This window comes from Hydractinia symbiolongicarpus, chromosome 7, assembly GCF_029227915.1.
Source record: "Hydractinia symbiolongicarpus strain clone_291-10 chromosome 7, HSymV2.1, whole genome shotgun sequence".
Taxonomy (NCBI): domain Eukaryota; kingdom Metazoa; phylum Cnidaria; class Hydrozoa; order Anthoathecata; family Hydractiniidae; genus Hydractinia; species Hydractinia symbiolongicarpus.
The window spans coordinates 8759259-8781172 of record NC_079881.1 but is presented as its reverse complement, the minus strand read 5'-3'; the positions used below and the strand labels follow the sequence as shown (position 1 = coordinate 8781172).

At 34.1% G+C, this 21914-nt stretch overlaps 1 protein-coding gene across 1 annotated transcript; it reads right to left on the bottom strand.

Annotated features, from left to right (window-relative positions):
• Positions 1–1921: 1921 nt before the first annotated feature.
• LOC130649179 (uncharacterized) lies at positions 1922–5441 on the bottom strand. Its single transcript, XM_057455418.1, has 5 exons — positions 4991–5441; positions 4172–4386; positions 3864–3987; positions 3280–3472; positions 1922–2426 (listed from the first exon to the last, which is right to left on the bottom strand). Exons 1-5 carry the CDS (start codon positions 5244–5246, stop codon positions 2111–2113), a joined length of 1104 nt encoding a protein of 367 aa, XP_057311401.1. The 5' UTR covers positions 5247–5441; the 3' UTR covers positions 1922–2110.
• Positions 5442–21914: the final 16473 nt, after the last annotated feature.

Sequence of the window (21914 nt, the reverse complement as noted above, 5' to 3'; positions counted from 1 at the left end):
AGGAAATGTATTCGCCTCCTAGGCTGACGGAATTCGCATTAGATGTAACAAATAATGCTCTGTTGCATCACATGAAAAAATTAAATTTTACAGATTTGCTTCAAAATGACTGTATAACCGTAAATAAATAAAACAATCGGATAAAATGGGTAGACAAAATCTAGAAATTTGATTCCGACTCTAAACTTTATGGAATAGTTTCTATGTGTTTTCACATGTTAAGGTGTATATTTCATCACGTTTTCTAGCCATGTATAAATCAGGCAGCACCCTGTTTAAGGCAGCTAGCTAGCTGTAGCTAGCTTTATTTATTCCTATTCTTTTAATGTTGTTATTCTGTTTGGTATATTGTTATTTATTATTATGGTGAAGTTGCTGCCTACCTAGCTAGCTCCTTTTTAGCCACCTCTGGCAAAAAAAGTGAAAGCAGCCAAATGCAGTTTTTCTGCAACACAATTTTTAACAATTCTTTTGCGACCATTTTTATTACTCTTTTCAAAACTATTCTTTAAAACAAAATTGCTGAGTAATTGTTTAAACCGAACTGGGTTGACGCCAGGTTGTACACTAATTTCTTTTAAAACGGAAGTGATAAGGATTTTTGGAAAATGGTATTATACGCCGTAGTTTAGTAGTTATCACTCTCGTACTTTGTGCGGGAGACCGGGTTTCGATTCCCCTTGGCGGCGATTCAATATGGGCAATTGAATATTACCATAGCCCCGGGTTAACCCAGGTCATGTGGGGGAAATTGGGAGATGGCGCACTGTGTGGGCCGTTGGATGTTGCAGGGAGTTGTCTGGCAGAGCGTTGACCCTAATTGAGTTTGCGTAGCTCAAAGAGAGCATTAAATACTCCAGGACTCCCCATCAAAAGCCATGGCACCTCCTGGAAATGATAGACAGGGTATATCCCTCGATGTTTGTGAGGCTAGCCACGTAAAATATGTGCATCTTTCTATCTATCTACTCATGTGTGACACGGTTTAACTTTAATAAACGTTCAACCTAATGGTAACAATGGGCTGTTTTGTGTGTTTTTTATTTAAATTAAAGTTGTGGTAAGTTTTTTAGGAAAAGGCTAGTACTTAAGTGTGATACGGTTTGCCTTAAGCGCCCAGTCCAGTGTCACGATTATATTTTGTTAACGTATACTAAATCTTATTCCGCAAAATAAAATAATATTGACTAATTGTATTTGCTATGTCGGCTAACAACGGGTTGTAACCTGTGTTTTTATTTCTGCTAAAATTGCAGTAACATTATATAATTTTAAAATATATGTATATTACACCTGAAACGCTGTATTGTGTGCGATTTACGACATAATAAACCGTACTAAAGCTCTTCACTTGAATATGTGCAATAGATTACGACTACTATTAATTGTTCCACTGGTGTATTCAAAGCTGTTTGCCTGTACTAGGCGTTCAACCTGGTTGAACAAATAATTTTGAATTTAACGCCGAAGCTCATTATGCAAAATAAAGTAATATTGACCGATTGTTTATGTTATGACGGAGTAACAATGGTTTTTATAACTGTTTTTATTTCAGCTATTGTTGTGGAAAAGTTATTTTTTGAAAAATATGTTACCGTCGCAACACTGCAATGGTGTACGCGTTGCACTTGATATATGACATACTGCATACCTGACTAAAGCGCTCCACCTGATCGTGTGGCACAGCTTACGGTTCTTATTAAACGCTCCATAGAGTGTTCAACGCCGGGTCACACCTTGACTTATGGCTTACCCCGGCTAGTTTATATTTATAAGAGCAAGTTCTTGCAATCACAAAGGCATTGTGTAAATTAACCTGTTGAAAATGTACCGACAGTGAAAATTCACTCTGCCAAGCTAAACATATATAAAGCCCGTAATTTAATAAAGGTCAAATACAAATAAAAAACAATTTTAGCAATTAAAAATAAAAAAATATATTCCGTACAAATTCAAGACAACAATTGTAGAACAAATTATAAGATGCGCGTTAAAAAACACATATTCTATTTTACACTTTGCAGAGCAATATATCAATTGCTATCCAAAAATGTTCATATAAAAACTCTATACAGTTAAAATAATGTATTCAACAAGCTGCAATAGGCATTTAATCCTCCATAACTTCATACAAAGTCGTTTCTTCAGCTGCCATGTTATTCGGTACCACGTATTGTATGGAATCTTCTCTAATTACTGTTTGGGAACTCCGCACATAATTGCTTACTATTGGTACTGCCTGTCGTGGCGCTGGTATTGGCCTCGGCCTTGTCAAGGATTTGGTAACATACGAGTAAGGGGAATTTATGTCTTGAGGTGATGCGACAGCATCTTTTTTTGGCAAATAATGTATTTCCTGCCTTTGAAATCTTGTTTGAGTTTGATCTGACGATGCTTGTGATGTGTTTCTTCCAAACCCTTTTGTTCTAAAAAGAATTAATTTGACTCAGCTAAAAACACCAACTTAGATTTACTTTTGTATCGGCAGAAAAACTCATATCACCTTTAAGAAAACAAGAATCTATAATCTATTTCCACAAAAAGATTTCTTCCCAAAATTTATAGTAGCTATGTACAAAACAAACTACAACACGCTTGGCGACCTACTTTTCCAGTTTCAGCGTTGGTTGTTTGTCCATATAGAACCAAGAAACAAACACACTTAAGAATGAAGAAAAAGTGAAAGAAGAAAATGAATAGGGAGATTGCAAATTTGATACATATAGGCGTGATTATTATTACAAGTATGTTTGCACAAGTTCAAGTTATTGAATCATTTATGTAACCTTATTGGCTACAGGAAGAAAATAATTATTTCATTTTTGCATAATTAATAAACATCATTTAATTTTGTGGTTGTATTGTTTATAGAACATGACCACAACATTTAACTGGCATAGAAATTAGTTCTATTATTATATACCCGTAAACAAAAACAGCCATTGAATAAATAATCGTATTCCACCCGTATTATTCAATGCTTGTGACGTAACAATAGTTTTGACAAAACATTTGTAAACGCATGTTTTGATTTTATCCTTTCCGCCTCATTAATTTTTATCGTAATTAACTGTAAAACATGTCGATTTCACAAAAAAATGTTTCGATCTACACTATAAAATGAAACGAAAACAAAACAAACACAAAACAAAATAAGTAATATTAATTATAACAATCTCTTTTGGGTATATAATAAAACGTCGTTGAATATAAATCACCTCGGGTTAATAAATCTCAATAACCTATGTTTACCTATTGTATATCTACTTAAAATCTTACCTGTAAATCAGCATTACCAAAATTATCAGAATTATTATTAACAAAAGTGAGCCAATAACTATCACAATCAAAATTAAAGTTGATGATTTTCCATCTTCTTTCTTCGTTGGTTCATTCTGTAGAGTTGCAGATGTTGTCTCCACTGTGGTTTTGGAATCAGTTATTGTCTTTGTGGTTGGGTTATTCATATTGTCTAAAACAGATAGAAATAAATAATGCTAAATCAGATAAAAAAAAGCTCCACATCTTGTGATTTTTTTCTTGTATCTATTTTTTTGGAGGATAAACAATTACATAACCAATAAGACAGCACCGGAAATTTATTCTTTCTTTTAAATGCTTTAAAAACAAAAAAAAGATTATAAAGTAAAGTTATCATGTCACATCACTAGGGGATAATAAATAATTTTTAGATAAAATAAGGAAAACTGAAATAAATACAAAGTAAAAGGGAAAAGTTCTAAGATTCCTCACATCCGAAATAAAAGGTTCCATACGGCAACCAATTGAAACAGAAGAAGTGTTAATGGTGAATGCCTATTCAACTGTTTGGCAATTTCACCTTGTTGAAAAATGGTACTTACATTTTCTTACACCTGGCGATTTTGCTAAAAAGCAGTTCTTAAACTTTCCATTATTACAAGTAACAGTAATCAAGAATAGATTTCCAGAGTAGCTAGGAATCACGCTAAATCCGTCGACTTTCCACTAGAAATAAAAGCAAACAACTTTATAAGTAAATAATCTTTGTTTTAGAAGAAGCAGTCACTTGCTATTTTAAAAATTTAATAGTATATTTTTACAGTGTGGAAGTTATGAATAGACTTGTTTCTACTTTTACATAAGAAGTATTTACAGCAACAAAGTCTAAATTTTACCAGACTTTACCAACCTTAAAGTTCACTAAACCGACATTGTTCTGCACAAGAAATTCAACTATCATGTCATCTGGTCTTGAAAACGTCTTCCAGCCAACAAGTGTCCAAATTTTAATTTTGTACGCGACCAAAGTACTGTTACACCAGTGTGTTTTTGACGCTATTGTTCTACCCATTAAGAGATTAATAGCAATAATGGATATGCAATTCTTTCCCAAGCATACGCAACCTGGGAAACGGAATATATTTGTTTATGCTCTTTTTCGCATATTATTCTATTTAACTTTTGTAATATATTCAACAATGCACTGTTACTTCTGCAAACTAATTTTTTTAATATTTCTAATACTTATTGTTATTGAAGTACCTAGTTCTAAAACCTCAATTGAATTTCCATAGTCATATAGGTTCTCTGATGTTATAAAAGGCCACATATTAAGCTTGATTTGAAACTGCATTCAGAATCAATAACAAAGGCAATGCTGCATTTATTTAAAACCTAGCTAGTTTCATAGCTTGAAAACATACTATTCAAGTATTTATAAATTGCTTATTCATCTATATTGATAACGTTAAATTATTTCATAGCTTTGGTTTTTGTTTAGTTATTTTTATTTGCACAAGGCTCCACTTGTACTTAAATTTTATGAAAAGGGCTAATCCTGTCTGATATAAAGCGGGAAAAAGGTTCTTTTATACAAGGAATATTTTTCCTGAAATATTAGACTCTATATATGACCCAAGTTTGTCATTTGGGGAAATTAGCATATCAGAAATTATTCGATTCGATAGGAATGCGCAAGAGACTTATATACTGGTAAAAAATGGTTTACCTAAATTTTCAGCATTGGATCGGTAACAGGCAGGTAATTCTGAGTGTATGCTATGAAAAGACATCCCAGTCGGACATGCACATGTCACTGTAATTTTCGTTCTTTCGTAATATTTCGCACGATATGTGGTGCAGGTATTCGATGTGTTTGTTTTAAGCAAAATTCTATCAGGTTCAGATGCTGTTCTCATCACTTCGTAATCCAAACCAACTGACTTATCTAATAAGGTGAAGATCACAAGAGATAAAATAATCATGTTTTTTTTCTTTATTCCTTTTTAGTTCCTCCAAATGGCTTCGCTCAATTTAATTCTCCTGTAGCTTTTTCCTTTCAAAAAATGTTGGATTTCTAAGCCACTGTTACCAACCAAGTACTTATCTATCTTCCTGATCGTACCAAAACTGTGCTAAAAACATTGTTGATCAAAGGAAGTACTGTATGTTAGACTTCCTTGTTTCTCTTTCACAGGGAATTTTCTAGCTCCACTTAAAAAATTAAAAAGCCGTATCAATTTAATTGTCGTTTAGTAAAATTGTGATTGACTGAAACAATTAACATTCTTACAAAAACTGAATGCTTTATGGCAGTGTTTTTCATTTGTTACGAATAAGAACCAGTTAGGCAGGCAAAATTAAAGAAATTGATTGTAAAAACAGAAGCGGTTGATTGCAATTTTGGCATGATATCAAATGTGACCTTGTTTACCTGACCATTCATAAACACTAATGTTAGCAACCTATTCTCTCAAAAGGTAGAATTACTTTCTTCTACGTAGCTATTAACTAATTTTTTCAAAACAACATCAATATAAAAATAAATACTTGAGGCTAAATTGCTCACTGAAGCACGGTTTTCATTAGACGTTAATTAACGCCAGGGGAGAATTTAGAATAGGTTAACTCTGTAACATGACTTTGTAAAAGACCATTATCAAATTTGACCAAAGATTATTAAAAATACAACAACAGCATATACAGCTTAATACTGTCGTAATTACGTTTAGTTCCACTATCTATATAAATTGATGGTTTAACATTTTTAAAATAAATTGCGAGTGGATAAGGAAGCCATCGTGCAGGAATGAGCGAGAAAGCTAATCGATCGAAACAGCTACCTATATAGCTAGTATAATTTTGTTGTTTCTATGCAGACGAAGACGTGGAATGAAAGACATATTGTCAGGCAAGGGACCTATCTATACATTGGCATTATTGTGAAATGCTACGGCTAAATTTGGCCAAGAGAAGGAGGCATATCTCAACAATTTCCGTTTAAATTCTATTTAACTTCTATTTTTTACGCACTCCTGTCGCGCCGCTTTTGTTGTATTTTTACATACCGAGAGTGAGACGAGTATTTTAACGACAAAGCAGAACTTTCAAAAAAATAAAGAACTATGCCGAAGATATAGACAAGAAATGCATCTTTAACGTCTGCGCTCACGAAGCTTTTGTGGCACATTGATAATTCACTATCAAATTCAACCTCGTCCCTAGGGGTTTCTTACCTTTTTTGTCATTGGGGCCGGCGGCGAAGAAACCACTGGTACAGACTAGGGAGTTCTGCAATGCGATGAGTTGACACGCGACATAGATAATTTATTCACGCGTCATAATATATGCAACGATTTTCTATAAAGATGGCGGATGTTATTACAAAAACATTTGCACATAAGACGATTCCCGACTATGAGAAAGGTTAAAAAAGATTGACCAAAAAACGGTGAACCAAATAGTAAATATTTTTATGAAGAATATTATTTTGTTAGATTTCCATTGTTGGTATTTTAAATGAAAATAAAGATTATTTTTAAGCTTTGTAAAAAACATGACTTTTGGCGACTTAGGTGGGTAAAGAAAAAAAAGTGTAGCTAGCTAGCTATCTTGCTAACATGTACATAATAAGCCAATACTAAATAAAAATAAATCTTATTTTTATTTATCTTTCTACTTAAAGAAACAAGCGCTCTTCCGAAAGTGTTGTTTTAGACAGACCAGCTAAATGCATTTTTACTATTTTAAACAACTGATGTGACTACTTAACAACGAGTTCAAAATTTTTCGGTTCTATGTTTTGCAATCTAGCAGATACAAAATTTAGCCACACAAGGCATATGTAAGCTAGCTAGGAAAAATTTTTACTTCTGAAATGAAAAGTTTTACTTCTGAAATGAAATTATCCTGAAAACGTACGAACCAAAGAAAAAAATTAAGTAACTAGCTATATAAAACATTAAGGGGGAAACAAGTAGATTAATCTCAAACCTCTAGATCAGACATTAGATTGCTAAGTCCTTTTTAATTAAAAGTTTTATAGGTGGTTGTTTTTAGCACTTATAATTATTTTAACAACACAGTTCGGAAAATGCAAACCAGACCTTAACTCTTCGGATCATGTTCACCAGTAGTGAATTTATCATGCTTAACCACATCATAGTTCGGTTTATTTTGTAGGAAAAATTACGTTCTAATCATTTTACTATGCTATCGACAACTTTTCCCTTAGTTTTTCGAACAAAAACATTCGATTTTTTATAAAAAGTTCGATTGATACATAAAAGAGACTTTTGAATGTTTACAATTTCTGACTTTTGAAATCCTTCTCGTTTTAAAAATGACTACCAGGCGAAAACTGGTGGTAAAAACGTTGGCTAAGAAATGCTATAAAAGAATTACCCTTTATCTCAAATAAAATTGAAAAACAATGCAACCAAATCGGCAAGGCTTGATTTCAATAGAAACTGCTGAGTTATGCCTCCTCTTTGTAAACCTGCCTGATTTGTTTAATAGATTCATTGTTGTCCTCGTTTAGTTTTTAACTTATTGTAAGTAAACAGTATGAAGAACTTTTTTTGCAGATTTTTTTTAGCGAACTGCCATGCCTTTTTTATGAGAAAAAGTTTTTTGTAGTACGTTCTCTTTAAGAACAGTGATTTTTGCAGAAAGAAATTTTCGTGACTTTTTTCTTTTGTTCACGAGTTCAAAAGAAATTTGTGAGCCATGTGTTTACAATTCTTTAGTTGAAATGATTTCTTGTGAATAAGTATAAACAGAGCATTTTCCTACATTCATTCTTTCATGGTTTCGTCTAAAACTTACCCATTCTTTCAGAAAATTTAACTATCTTTATCCCTTTTTTAATACTCAATTCCTAGCCTAGTTAAGCGAAAGAGGGAATTTTTGTAAGAGTTACTTTCTGCATGTTTTGTGTGCTTTGCATTTGGTTGACTTGTGTATGTTTTACAAAAATTACTTCTCAGGTAGTGCATCATGATGTTTTTTTGTATCCCTGCTGGCAAGGCTAGCTAGCTAGCTGCACTACTCCCCATAAACATAGTGGTAGTGACTGTTGGAATCAATGCTTACTTGAGATAACAATAAAAACTGACAATATGGTGCCAACAATAACATTTATTTCTTCTATGACACGTTTGATGCTTGAATTTTAGCTAGGCTAACCATATGACGTATGCCAATAGTTTTTAGTCATTAATAAACTTGCATTTTGCGCCTTTTAGGCAGAATACAGTCGATAAGTGATTACAGAATACCCATTTTTTATTTTAGTGTTTTAATTGTAAAGCCACAAGTTGAAATTTTCAGTTAATGTTTCTGTTTTCTTCTAGTTGCGTTATCAAGGCGGTGATTCGCCCCCACTACATTATATATCTCACAAACTAGGCTAAAGTAATTATCGTTTGTGGATTACCAGCTTAACCCATTTTAAGCCGAGTCATTCTGTCTTGACCTAGTTGACTGCACCTAAACTTTTACAATAAATTAAATGTTGTTTTTAAGTATCTCTGAGCTTCTTTATCCACATGAATCAGTGCATTTGGACTGTTACCAAACTAAATTGAACACTACGCCGGTTAAGGCTGTTTTCAGGTATGGTAAAAGTAATTCTGGGTGTTTTTTTTAGTTCTTGGTTGTAGTGTTACCTTTTTGAAAGTGTATATAGTGTTTTAACCTTATCCACTCCTTGGTTATAAGATTTATTATCTCCTAATTAAACTTCATATTTTCTCAAACAGCGCTTCGGTCACTAATTTGTTGTCCATGTTTTTTTGTTTGTTTTTTGTTTTTTGTTTTTTTTTGCATTTCAAAAGAATTTTGATACCAAAAGTTACTCGGCTAGTAAAACACAAATTTGCCTAACAATTAATAATAATTTCAAGTAAATAAAAATAAATTGGCTGACTACCTTTGGACAACAAAAATAAAATTCCAGTATATAAGTATATAAGTATATATTGATTGTAATTTAATAATGAATAAAATCATAAATTACCATATTTTTTTTAATACCTCTATTAGCGATAGCTGTCTCTAAATTCGATATATAAAGGACGGTCAAACCCATAGATTAATGGTATCTTATATTCCTGTGATCCTTTCTCAGTATTTTTGATCAAATCCGCACTAGTTTTAATCGCACCTGCAATCATAGTAATAAATTTTTGTCCAAGTAAACTTTATCAGTACATCCTAAAAGTGGGTAATATGCTCGATGGAAATATTTTTCACAAGGTTAGACTAGTTGTTAAACCCCACGGGTCAACAATAGCCGTAATCTGTCTGTCGGCCAAAACTGGGTGATGCTGAACAACGCATGAAATCTTCGTGTACTTGACACGGCTCTGTTTCTGTGAAAAATGGTACCAGAGCAGTGATGAATTATTTGCTGCGAAGTCATTAAAACGCCAGGGTTCCATTAAATTAAAAACCGTGAAATTCGATTACGCATTATTGAATATAAGTCCTCGTGCGCCTTGTGATTCGTTTCTATGATGCATGCCTGGTAGCATGTGTGGCGAACCGCCACTTTGAAATTTTTGGTCCATTTTAAACTTTTCGTCTTTTAAAAGCTATTCATTTGTTTTATATATTATACAGTGGAATCTCTCTATCTCGAACTCGCAAGGGACCAAAAGATTTGTTCGAGACAGAGAAAGTTCGAGATAAAGAAGGTAAAAAACCGTAGGTTGACAGCACCAAGACTTTAGTTCGAGATAGAGAGAAGTTCTAGATAGAGAGTAGTCGAGATAGAGAGATTTCACTGTATATATATTTACATGTTAAAATATATGCATTGTCAAGTTTTCTAGCCATATATAAATATTAAAAAAACTAATTTTAAGAATTTTGGCTACAAATGTAGTTTTAAATGAGCTAGCTAGTCTTATTGCTATTCTTTTAAGATTTTCATTCAGTTTGGTAAGGGAGCTTTTTTTCCCAGCCAACATCAATTACTTTTTGTTATCTTCACTATTCTAATTTTTACTCAGCTGCAACTAGGGTTGCGGCTATACGGTTGTTAGCTACCTCTTGTTAATAAGTAAAAGTAGCTAAATACAGTTGGCTGCAACAAATAATCTTTCTTATGCGTAATATAATTAATGACAGGCTGTAGGAATGGTTTTATTTTTCTCCGCTTTGTGTCAGTGTCACGGTTAATTCTAGAAAATGTCGGATAAAAATTTACGATATGTCGGGGTAACAACAGGTTGTTACCTTTGTTTGTATTTTAGTTCAGGAAGGTTTTTTTTTAAAAATATATCACACTGGAAATGCTGTATTAAGGTGAGTTCTCCACTGGATTTGCGACATAATGTATCCCTTTACTACAGCAATCTAGCTGGATGCGCGATACGGTTTGTTTGCACTTAATTGCAAGTCTTTATCCCTGTAAGCGTGCCACTGGATTTATAATACCACCAGTTATCTGTACAAAATGCCCCAACCTGGTTGTAAAATATGTCTACCAACACTTAGAAGTCTGCAATCAATCGTTCAACGTAGCGTTCATCTGCAGGTCTTTGTATCGCTGCCAGCGCTCCACTGGATATGCTACTAGATGCATACCTCTACTAAAGCGTTCAATCTGCATGCATCCAGCACAGTCCTATACTTAATTCCTTAACCTGTCGTTCAGCCATGAAGAGTTTTGACACCGAATCTCCCGACTAGTCTCGGTATTAATCCCTGTTGTCAGTCTTTTGGTGCGAAATGGATAATATTCTCAAAAAAGTCAGAAAAACAGGTGCAACCATTCCCAAGTGTTGTTGCCGAGCGGCATGGTCACATTAACTTTTGAAAAACAGCGATGGCGAGGACATATTTTTGAATGTTGACTTAGATGTTACATATAAATATACATATGTATAAACATATTAATTCTAAAATTCTGACTACAAATGTACATCGATGTGAGGAGAATCTTAGATGTTATTTTAAGGTTTTTGTTCGGTTTTGTATATGTGCTTTTTGTTCTAGCTATTATTACCAATTCTTTTTCTGTTATCTTTATTAATGTCATTTTCACTAAACTGTAACATGATTTGTGGCTACCTACCCACCAGTTTAAGGCGGGGGCAAACCAGTCCAACATCAGTCCAACCAGTCCAACATTCTTTTCCAATGTTGGATGTGGTCGCCACAGACAAATGATGGCAGAAGAAAGATTCCCCTTACTCTTCGTTTTATTGCGACAGGAGAATCGTTTCAACCACTTCACTTTCAGTTCAAAATTTCTTTGAATGCAGTATCCTAATAAGGGTGATAAGGGTGTTGCAAGGCTTTGGTGGATAAATTGATGAAAAGTACCACCAAACTAATCGAACATGAAAATTCACGCAACTCAGATAGAGAATTCCTTTGATCTTGCCGAAAATGTTGGATAAAATGTTTGACGGCGATCAAACTTCATCCAACATCGTCCAACACGATTTTTTTCTTCTTTTTTGAAAATTTCAATTTTTTTCAAAATTTTGAAGTGACTCAAACCAGTCCAACATTTCATCCAACATCACAAAAATTGCATGTTGGATTAAATGTAGGACTGGTTTGCCCCTGCCTTAAACAGTGAAAGCAGCTTAGTAGGGTTGACGGCCAACAAAATTTTCAATTATTATTTATAATTTATGTTAGCTAAATACAGTTCGTAATAAAAACTTGGACAAAAGTATAAAGTGTATTTATCAATGAGAGACATTCCGCGCACAATTCTGGGTTATTCTCTGCTCACAACAGGCTGTAAGCTGTGTTTTTATTTAAACTGACCATAAACTGTTTAAATTTATTCTCAAATAACATTGCTGGATTACTCTTTTAGCTAAACAAAATAACGATAGGCTGTAGCGCTTGTTTTGATTTAAACCGAAGTGACGAAAAAAAATTATTGAAGAGAACATCACGCCTGCTAATCATTGAATATCTAAAAAAAACAATCAATTTTCTTTAATAATAAAGATTCAAATATTTATGGTGATAGTCTGCAACCCAATGTTATGCAGTTAGCTATGTAGCCGGGTATACATTTCACTGTAATATAAACAAAAGCCTAGAGTTTACTGATAAAAATAGTTTTGATTAACCTTTGATACTTCGGTTCTACTATTTACCCACAATTTATTTTGTACTGACAGACTTCAGGATGTGTTTTTATTTCAACTGAGAATAAACTTTGCAAAACCTTTGCTGCAAAATAAAATTGCTGAGTGATTCTTTTTACATTAGCCGAGCAGGTGACGACGGGTTGTTTCTTCTGATTTTATTTAAACTGGAGATGCGATAAACGTTTTTTTGAATAGGGTATTATACCTATAGGGCGCACTGATGTTAGTACTTCACACACGGTTGTGTGACATCATGTATTAAGCGCTTATCCTGGTGCCCTGATTAATTTTTGCACTTTCACGCCGGCTGACTGGTTTTGCGATGTGGTGTAACAACAGGTGGTGTTTTATTTAAGTTAAAGCTGCGGGAATTTTTTTTTTTTTTTTTTTTGAAGTACATTACACCCGATACGATATAACACTCTGTGCGTTTCTCTGGATATGCGAAATACTGAATACTTTCATTACAACGTTCCACCTGAATATACAACCTGGTTGACTTACATTTAAGCGCTCAATCGGGCGTTTAACGTTTAAAAACTGGTGGCTAAAACCAGCGTTTTGACGCCTGGTCCCCCAGCTAGTTTGGTAATAATCTTCCAAATGTAATTTTATTATTAGATTTATATACAACTGCTGTGTTTAATAAGACTAAGATATCCTCATCACATGCACTCTTTTTGCCGACATTGGATTATACTAGCGTTTTCGGACTAGTATATTTTGTGTCACTGTTGTCTTATTTGAAGGATCATTTGCAATTCTCCTAACTTCCTTTATGCAACGAAATGGTGATACATCTTCTATTTGTTTATTGAAGTTACGGGAAACTTTTGCATGACTCAATTTTCCATTTTTTGTATGTTATGAGAGATGATGTCGATAGACCTTTTTCAAATTTATTGAGCTGATTGGCATGAAAGACAGAATTTAAATAAGATTTAGTGCTTTCACCATTAACTCAGGATTTAAATAAGATTTGCACAAACTAGTGCCCAATCTTCTAGTTTTGGCTTCTAAATGTTTGAAGGCACCTATCGTGAAAAACTCTAAATAAACAATCCATAAAATTTTCGGAGAAAATGTTTTTTGAAAAACTTCTAACGTGTCCTTTCGATAGCGTATTTTTTCTGATCTCGGCACTTAATTAAATTTTGATTTCAAGCATAAAAAGATTCTCCAAATTCTGGACTAGTTACATCGTCGAAGAGACACTCTTCTCTCAGTCTAAGATTGGTGAACCTTTTAAAAAGTCTCTTTACAGGAGATATTCCAAACGCAGTAGCTGTGAAGCCATTCTTTTCACTTTTCTTGTCTTATAAATTGACGTTATACTATTTATCTTAAAAGACATTTTTTCTTTACAAACTTAATCGTATCTAAACTAAATGTGACGTCTCAACATTCTGTTTTTACAAATTCGTCCAGATATCTAATTGACTTCCAGTGCCTAAAAAAATAATTGATATGTTCGAAATGACAAATTTTCTTGCCTTCAATCTCTTAGAACTATATTACCGACTATGCAACATGCTTCTTTTACAGAATTACTTTTTTTCTGATTCTTTCATCTTTGAGTCAAACCACCTTTGACCATTTCATGTGTTTTTGACCACAACCAGGGTGCAAATTACAACTTTAGAGGGGTCCATAAACATGATATGTTAAATGAGTTATACATATTAAAGTGGTAATTAGCTGATTAGATTATTGATTGTTTTGATTTATATATGGTAACTAATCTATAAAGCCCGTGAAAAAATTCACTGAGGCAGGATAAAAATGAAAAAGAAGCGTCATTTAAATTTTGATGATGCCAGCAACCCATCCACGAAAAAGAAAAATAGAACCTTCGTTGCCTCTATTGTGTAGAGCTTAAACTGCTGATTAAGAAAATGTATATTATGATGCGCTTTTGATGAACGGTTAATGAGATATAACACAGTTTAAAATTTTTGCTAACGTCAGCAATGGCCCGACCCCAATATTTTTTTTAGAAATTAGTATACCTGTTGCCTTTATCGTACCTTGAAACGCTGATCAAGAAAATGTATAGAATCATGTACTTTTGACAAACGGTTACGGAAATATTGTGGTTTAAAGGTTTTTTGATGACGTCATCAACCCGTCAATTCCGAAACAGATTTGGGGATCAAGGTTTGAGAAACTTATCCAAATTGGTCCCAGGTGGTCCCTGGTTACTCACGCAGTGAAAAATCATTGACGTTACCACCTCGTTTCCAAGTTATTTGACCTCAAAGTTTTAAATGCATTGTAATGACTACAGTAACTTAATATCTAAATAATAATATCTTAATACCTAAATCGCTAGCCGCTTCGAACAACACAAAGACACCGTCATTAAAAAAAAGTGGAGCGCATCAGGAGTTTCATTTCATTTAATAAATTTGATCGTAAGGTACGCGATGCATTGGAAATACAGTTCCAGGACACGTCACCGCGTAGTGAACATGGTCTTAATCTAGACGATGGTCAGTATGTGACGACGAAATTCTGGAAGCCAATGTTCGCGTACCTTAAACGGAAGTCGTTGCAGTAACGTCGATTTGATGTCAATGTAATGACAATTGTTAAAAAATTTTGTATAGTCTGATGAAGACCTCAAATACGGAGGTCGAAATATTACATAAAAATATATATGCTGAACGACCATGTATATGTTTCTTTAAAGTATTAACCTACGTTCACATGAACATGTCATTTAAAGAGTTAACTTAAATGAGCTTATCCACTTTGCCTGTTACAAACAGGCAGAAACAGTCTCTGTATTATTATAAGAGACTAGTCGATAAGGCCCGTGGAAGAATCCACTTAGGCGAAAGGCCATTGAAAAAATAGGGTGATTTAGATGTTTTTCTAACGTCAGCAGTGGATATACAAAAAAGATGTTCTTAAAATCTTACACAAAATGTCAAAGGTGCAAATTCTAAATTATAAAAAGTTACAACAACGGCACTCACAACATTGGCACTCACAAAAGCGACAGTAAAAACACCGACAGTTACAACACCGACAGTCACAGCACGAATAAAAACAATGACAGAAATAACATATAGATAATTGCATGCTGTGTGGCGGTGTATTAACTTTTGGATTTAATCCTGGTTTTATGGTTATACAGACGAATTTTATGTTTATATTTTTTACACATCAAAATGCATTTTTAGCTCTTCTAAAGTATCATATAGAAACCATACGAAAATGTTTGAACTTTTATTTACACTTTTGGCTTTAATTACCCTTCTAAATGCAAACTCTTGGGAGGTGACAGGTATAATGAGAAGCGTGGAAAAGACACCTAAAAGGTCTCATAAGAAAGCGAAAGTAAAGCGATCAAAGGGAAGTATTTTTTATTACAGTATTTCATTAGCAACTTTATCATAATTTTTTCCGGCGATGTAGGAAAAAAACCAGGACCTGGTTCTCATCCTTCGCAACAAAAACACTTACTGTACACACAAAGATAAAAATAAATCAATCAACTCACAACACAACGTTGGCTCATCTGAACGCTCAGTCACTTTCTTCAATGCTTGATGAATTTTATGTTACGCTGAACAGTATGAACTTTCACATAAGCACTATTTCAGTAACATGGTTGAAAAATAGTAAACAGCAAAAAAATTACATTCAAGTCCCAGGTTATAATTTGGATTAAAAAATGTTTTCGTTTTTATTACTGGGGACTCTGACATCTTTACGACGCCGATAACCCAGCCACAATAAAATATAGAGATATCTTACAAATATTACTGTGGAAAGTTTATCATTTCTTGAACATGATAGTTTAGTAGGCGACGTTTCGGGAGATCCTTCTATGAATACTGAACAGACAAACCAAAATAGTATCTTCAATATTATTACAAATGTTTGGATTACATCAACACATATTTTCGCTGACCAGAAAATCAAAAACTCTTATCGATCATCTTATTAGCAACGCCAACAAAGTGACTTATGGACCGCCTGAAGGCGGTCACTCCCGGAGGCCCTGGGTGCGTAGTCTTTCTTGCAAAAAATTTCTGCGTTCGTAGCTGTGGTCCCATGTTGAATGTAAAGGTCGCGGAATGATGGAGATACAGCTGAAAACAGTTGAAGATTTGCTGGCTTCGCCATCATATGATGAGCAGCAGACTGCCCTTGAAAGAACAAGTGTGCACGCTGCTGTTCAATTCTCTCTCTTTCGAAACGAACTTTACTATAAGCACGTGTTTGTGGTGGCGGTATTTTCACATCTCTCTCTTTCGAAACGAACTTTACTATAAGCACGTGTTTGTGGTGGCGGTATTTTCACAAGTAAGTAGAATTATTATAGAATTTTTACTTCAACGGATGAGCGTGAAGGCTCGAACGAGCATGAAAGCTTCACTCATATTTGATTGTTCAGTAAAGTGAAACTCGTCTAAAAAATGTTCATTTCTCAGCGCTACCATCTCTTGAATGCGGTCCTTAAAAGTCCAGGTATATACAGCTGTGCAATAGACACATTTTTAGAGTTGTGTTGCTATGTTTTTTATCCATATCTGAAAAATATTCATCCAGATATGACACATTTCTGTCACAAAATATATGACACATGTGTCAAATATGACCAACATCTATCTTCTAATGTCACTGATCTTTCACTAATTTACGACTTGATCGCCTATAATGTTAGGGATCCCATTTGGACTTTGATACAATCAAGATGTCCCTCATTTCGTAGGAGGGACTGCAATGCTCAGTTCTCAGAAATTTTTCAGGAATCAGTGTTTGGATCTTTGAATGATTCTGAAAAAGCATTATTTATCACATCTTTTCAATATAATGATTGTTGCGAGTGTTGTGGGAGGATTATATGCGGTTCGATGTGCAGTTTCGTACAATACGAGTCCAATTATAGATCTCTTCCACTTGCTCATTTCAATGACAATTGGCATATGTATTTATTTGAACATAATTTTTTTGTCACTAAGATTGTTTGTCCTCTGTGTGGAGAACGTACTAGTGTGCCAAATGCTTTGACCACCCCAGCAACAGTTTTGTTCATTGAGTTTTCCAATGAAATGCAGAATCAGTTGAAAATACAGACCATCATTGAAGTGGGTGGTTTGCGGTATAAACTTTCAGGTGCAGTGAAAAATAAAAATAGGCATTTTACGACATGTGTTACTTTTCAGAATTCATGGATGTATATAGATGATTTGAGTAGGCAAACAGAAATCTTCACAACTTTTTCGGAATTGTTACTGAAATATCCGGATGGCTGGTTCTTTTTTTGTTACTGTCTCGTTGATTATGCAACGTGTGACACAAACAGTTTGGATTCTGTAACAAATTTTGGTGGTGTAGTTTGCAATGATCATAATTACTGTAAAGCTGCACTAGTTGATAATTCTACACCTGATGAGAATTCATTTGAAAGGCATGATATGAATCATAGTGAAAGTGTTGTGACTTATTATGCAGAGCATATTATAACAGGTCATCAAAATTTAAATGCTGAAAATTCTTCTCCCACCAGTATGGCTTCTGAATTTACTGATAATGCCTTTAACCTGATATTTGAATTTCACAAAAACGAATAACCTTCAATTGAATCAGTGTAAAATTTGTTATGAGGTTTGGTGCGGAATTACAGGAAATATTTGTGGCCGTTGCAAAAGAGATAAAATAGAACCCCGGAAATTCAGCAGTGAAAATAACATGGTGCCTTCGTGCGTACCACAAGAATTGTATGGTTTAACACAAATTGAGGAAATGTTGATTGCGCGGGCCTTTCCAGTAATGAATGTGTACTGTAAACCTAGAGGTGGACAGCGAGCATACAAAGGACATGTTATTACTTTTCCTTCAAATGTTCAGACAGTTGCAACCAGGCTTCCCAACTGTCCTGAAGATCTTCCTGTCATCAGACTTGTTTCGAAAAAAACAGATTTTCAGTCTAGAGATTTAAGTGTCCGTCGCCTAAAAGTTCTTCATGCATTGCATTGGTTAGTTGAAAACAATCCTCTTTATCATGATGTAATAATAGATAATTCTAGAATAATTGAATTGCCAGAAGATGGTGATATATCAAACTTTAATGATGTGGTTATACATGATGATGATGATGATGAAATGCAACATCCTGTCGACAGAGGTCCTGTTGTAGAAAATGAAAGCATTGCACAATTTCGGCCCACGAAGACGAAAATAGTGCGTTTCTCTTGGGCTTTGAATTATTCATGTGCAATACTAATTTAGACAGTTGCTTATGTTTGGAATTGTCAAGAACTGAAGTTGCTTAATACTTTTTGAAATCAAGTTCAGTTGCCCATAAACGAGTTGCTTATAAAAAACAAAATTGTATCTGAAAAAATCTTGAAACAATACTGCAATAATCTCAAGGTACATATTGAGAAAAATTTTACACACAGATGAAGTTGACGATTCTCTGTATTCTGTGAATAAAAAATCCCTGATTCTGTACAAGCAAACTAATCCTGTATAATGCTCCTCTTTTTTAGACATAACTGGCTTTGTCGCATCGTTTTCACCCATCAAACAAAACCAACAGAAAACCCGTGATTACTTTTTCATTTTCATCAAAAGTGGTCCTACGAACTTCAAGAAAATTTTGGTTAGCAACCACAAAAATATCAAAATCTTTAGACAGAAAATATTGGATGCTTTTCATGACAAAACTCCAATATTACTTGCGAAACTTGTACCTAGCAAAGATCTTTTCTTCTTCAATGCATACTCGGTCATCTCACCAGCATCAGATGCCATTGGCTTTGATTTGAACGATGCTGATGCAGTGCGTTTAGCTGATATAGATGATGATGGTTTAGTGACATCAGTGGTTGGTCAAATAAAATTCACTTCAGAAGAAACATGTCAAGTGTACACGAAGCAGGGTAAAAATCGCCAGGATAGAATGAGAGAGGGCATCTTTAGTGATGGTACGAGAACATTGAAGATCACTATTTGGGCTGATTTATTGGAAATTGTTAAGGAATTCCAATTGATTCAAATAGCAAATGCGTCAACCAAGACCTTCAATGAAGAGCTGGTTCTTACAACCAATTATTCGACAATCATTTGCTTTTTAACAGAAGCGTTGGATGTACAATTTGATGAGTCTGTAGCGCAAAAAGATTCTACAGCAACACCGCCTAAGGAAATGATCGTATGTTGTCCCGTTATTGAGAGTATTGTCGTGAAAACCTTCTTACAATGCAAAATATGTAAGGGAAAAGTAGATATTCGTCCAGGAACTGGTTTGGCAACCTGCACCAATGTTCACTGTGGTCGAGATTTCTCAGTCACTCATTTAAAGCAGCAACCGAATTGCTGCCAAATATGTGTTGTTTTGGATATGCGTAACGAATATGTTGCTTTAACCGTAACTGCTTACAGAGAAGTCCTTGAAGAATATTTCGGCGAAGAAATTGCGGATGAGGTGAAACTGCGATCCGATTTGTTGAATCTCACAGATGTTGATTTTGTTATCACCAAAGGTCAAAAAGTTAGCAAAATGACCATGCATAAAAAATGAACTATTCGAAGATGATTCCACTATGGCTTTTTTTTTGTACTACTTGTGTTATTATTGCCGTAGGACTGTGAAAACTGCTTATTTCATGCTATATATGTACCAATTTGTCAGTTGTAGAAATTGAGCTGATTTGAGAGATCATGATCCAACACTTCGTTTCTCGTTAATTTTCTATTACAGCTTTTATATGAAAACTCTTTTTATATCATGTTGATAGCTGGTCTAACACATAAAGATCAAACACTTTTTTGCTCTCTATTTTTTGTTATTATTTTGATAGGTATGTGACTTTTCTTTATTTTCACATTGTAAATATTTACTTTAAAAACAAAAAGTACGTTTGGTTTTGTTATACCATGCTTCGTCAATTTCCAATGCTGAAAAGTAACTACGCAATGTGGCCTCTTCCCGCGCATTATATTCTGTTTTTTCATGGCCAAAAATTTTCCAATGAATAGTTAACCTGCCCTATCCGTACTGAACGATGGAAAAATGAATTTCGCGGTATTGCAAATTGGTCACCTATCGTAGCGTACCACTTTTCCAACTGCTGCGCATATGCAAGCTTTTGCAGAAAATAGGATAAGTTCTTGCATAGAAAGTATGGAACCAGCAGCATATTCAACTGATTCAGGTATACAAATAGGTTGAAAGGCAGTCAATAATAAATATCTGTAATATATATACATATAAATTGGCCTTCAACAAAAGTGATGATGTATATGACCATTCGCAAAAAAACTTATTTATTTGAACCGAAAAATTGATGCACGCAGCGGTCGCACCAGTGTGGACACTGCCCTAGTAATAGTGTACTACCGTGCGACTCAATTTAAGATCACGATACCCCGTATATAGTAATTCAAAATTTGAAACGTAAGAAATTTGAAAATCGTTTTAAATGGTTGAAGAACGAGAAATACTTGGACCTATCAGAAATCTGTAATGATGTCAGTAAACATCCTTTTAGCATCATTTATTGTTTCCATAACGCCAATGAAAAGCTAGAGATCTTTAATCAACTGTTAGTCTGTTGCATTAACCACCATGCACCCCTAAAAAGGTTAACACGTCCATTAGCGGCAGGGATTACAGATCAGCAAATTCAAACTGTACAGGGAGAACTTTTGGAGGTTTGAGCTCTTATGAATGACACTGGTCAACGGGGTGAATAAATCTCCAAGAAAAAAGAACTCAAACATGTTATTAAAACTGCTAAAAAAGAATTCTTTACAGAAACTTTATCATAAAGAAACTCAAAGGAAGTGTGGCAGATACATCGTATTCTGAATCCTACCGAAAAAAGAATTAAAGCTGATCCTGAATGCTTAAATGACCACTTTGTTACAATTACTACACAACTCACAGGTCTTCGAAGTGAAAATTTCGACCTTTTTATTTTAACTTAAATTCATTAAATAATTCGTATATACATTTTTAGTTTACGCAGAAGAACCATTTGAATCTAATGGAAGCCGAATAAAGGATAAATAAATAAATAAATAAAATAAAAAAATTACACTTTTTTCTCTTCTCCCTAATAGCAGATACTTGTAGCCTGATTTCGTCTTTTACTTTCTCCTGATTATACTTTTCTTTCTCTTTTGGTCTCTGTCTGTTTTTCCTTCAGAGTTAAGAACTTTCTTAGGATTTGTGTTACTCCACTCAGTCTAGTGTCTACCTTTCGTGTTTGTTTACACTATAACAGGAAAAAATAATTTCCCGAATAAATGCCCACTAAATTAAGTAATACGTACATTTAAAACCAAACCGTACGTAAAAATTATTTCGTGTTTGACACTAAACAAACCTTCTCCATATTGTTTCCTTGAAGGTATAACTGTGCACAAGTAAACTAAACAAGAAAACTACACATACAACATGTTAATATGATGGACTTAATTATCAATTATCGTCCATCGTGAGAAATAGCCAAAAATGTCTTTAAATTACCACTGATCTGTTTAGTCATTATCGTTAAATAA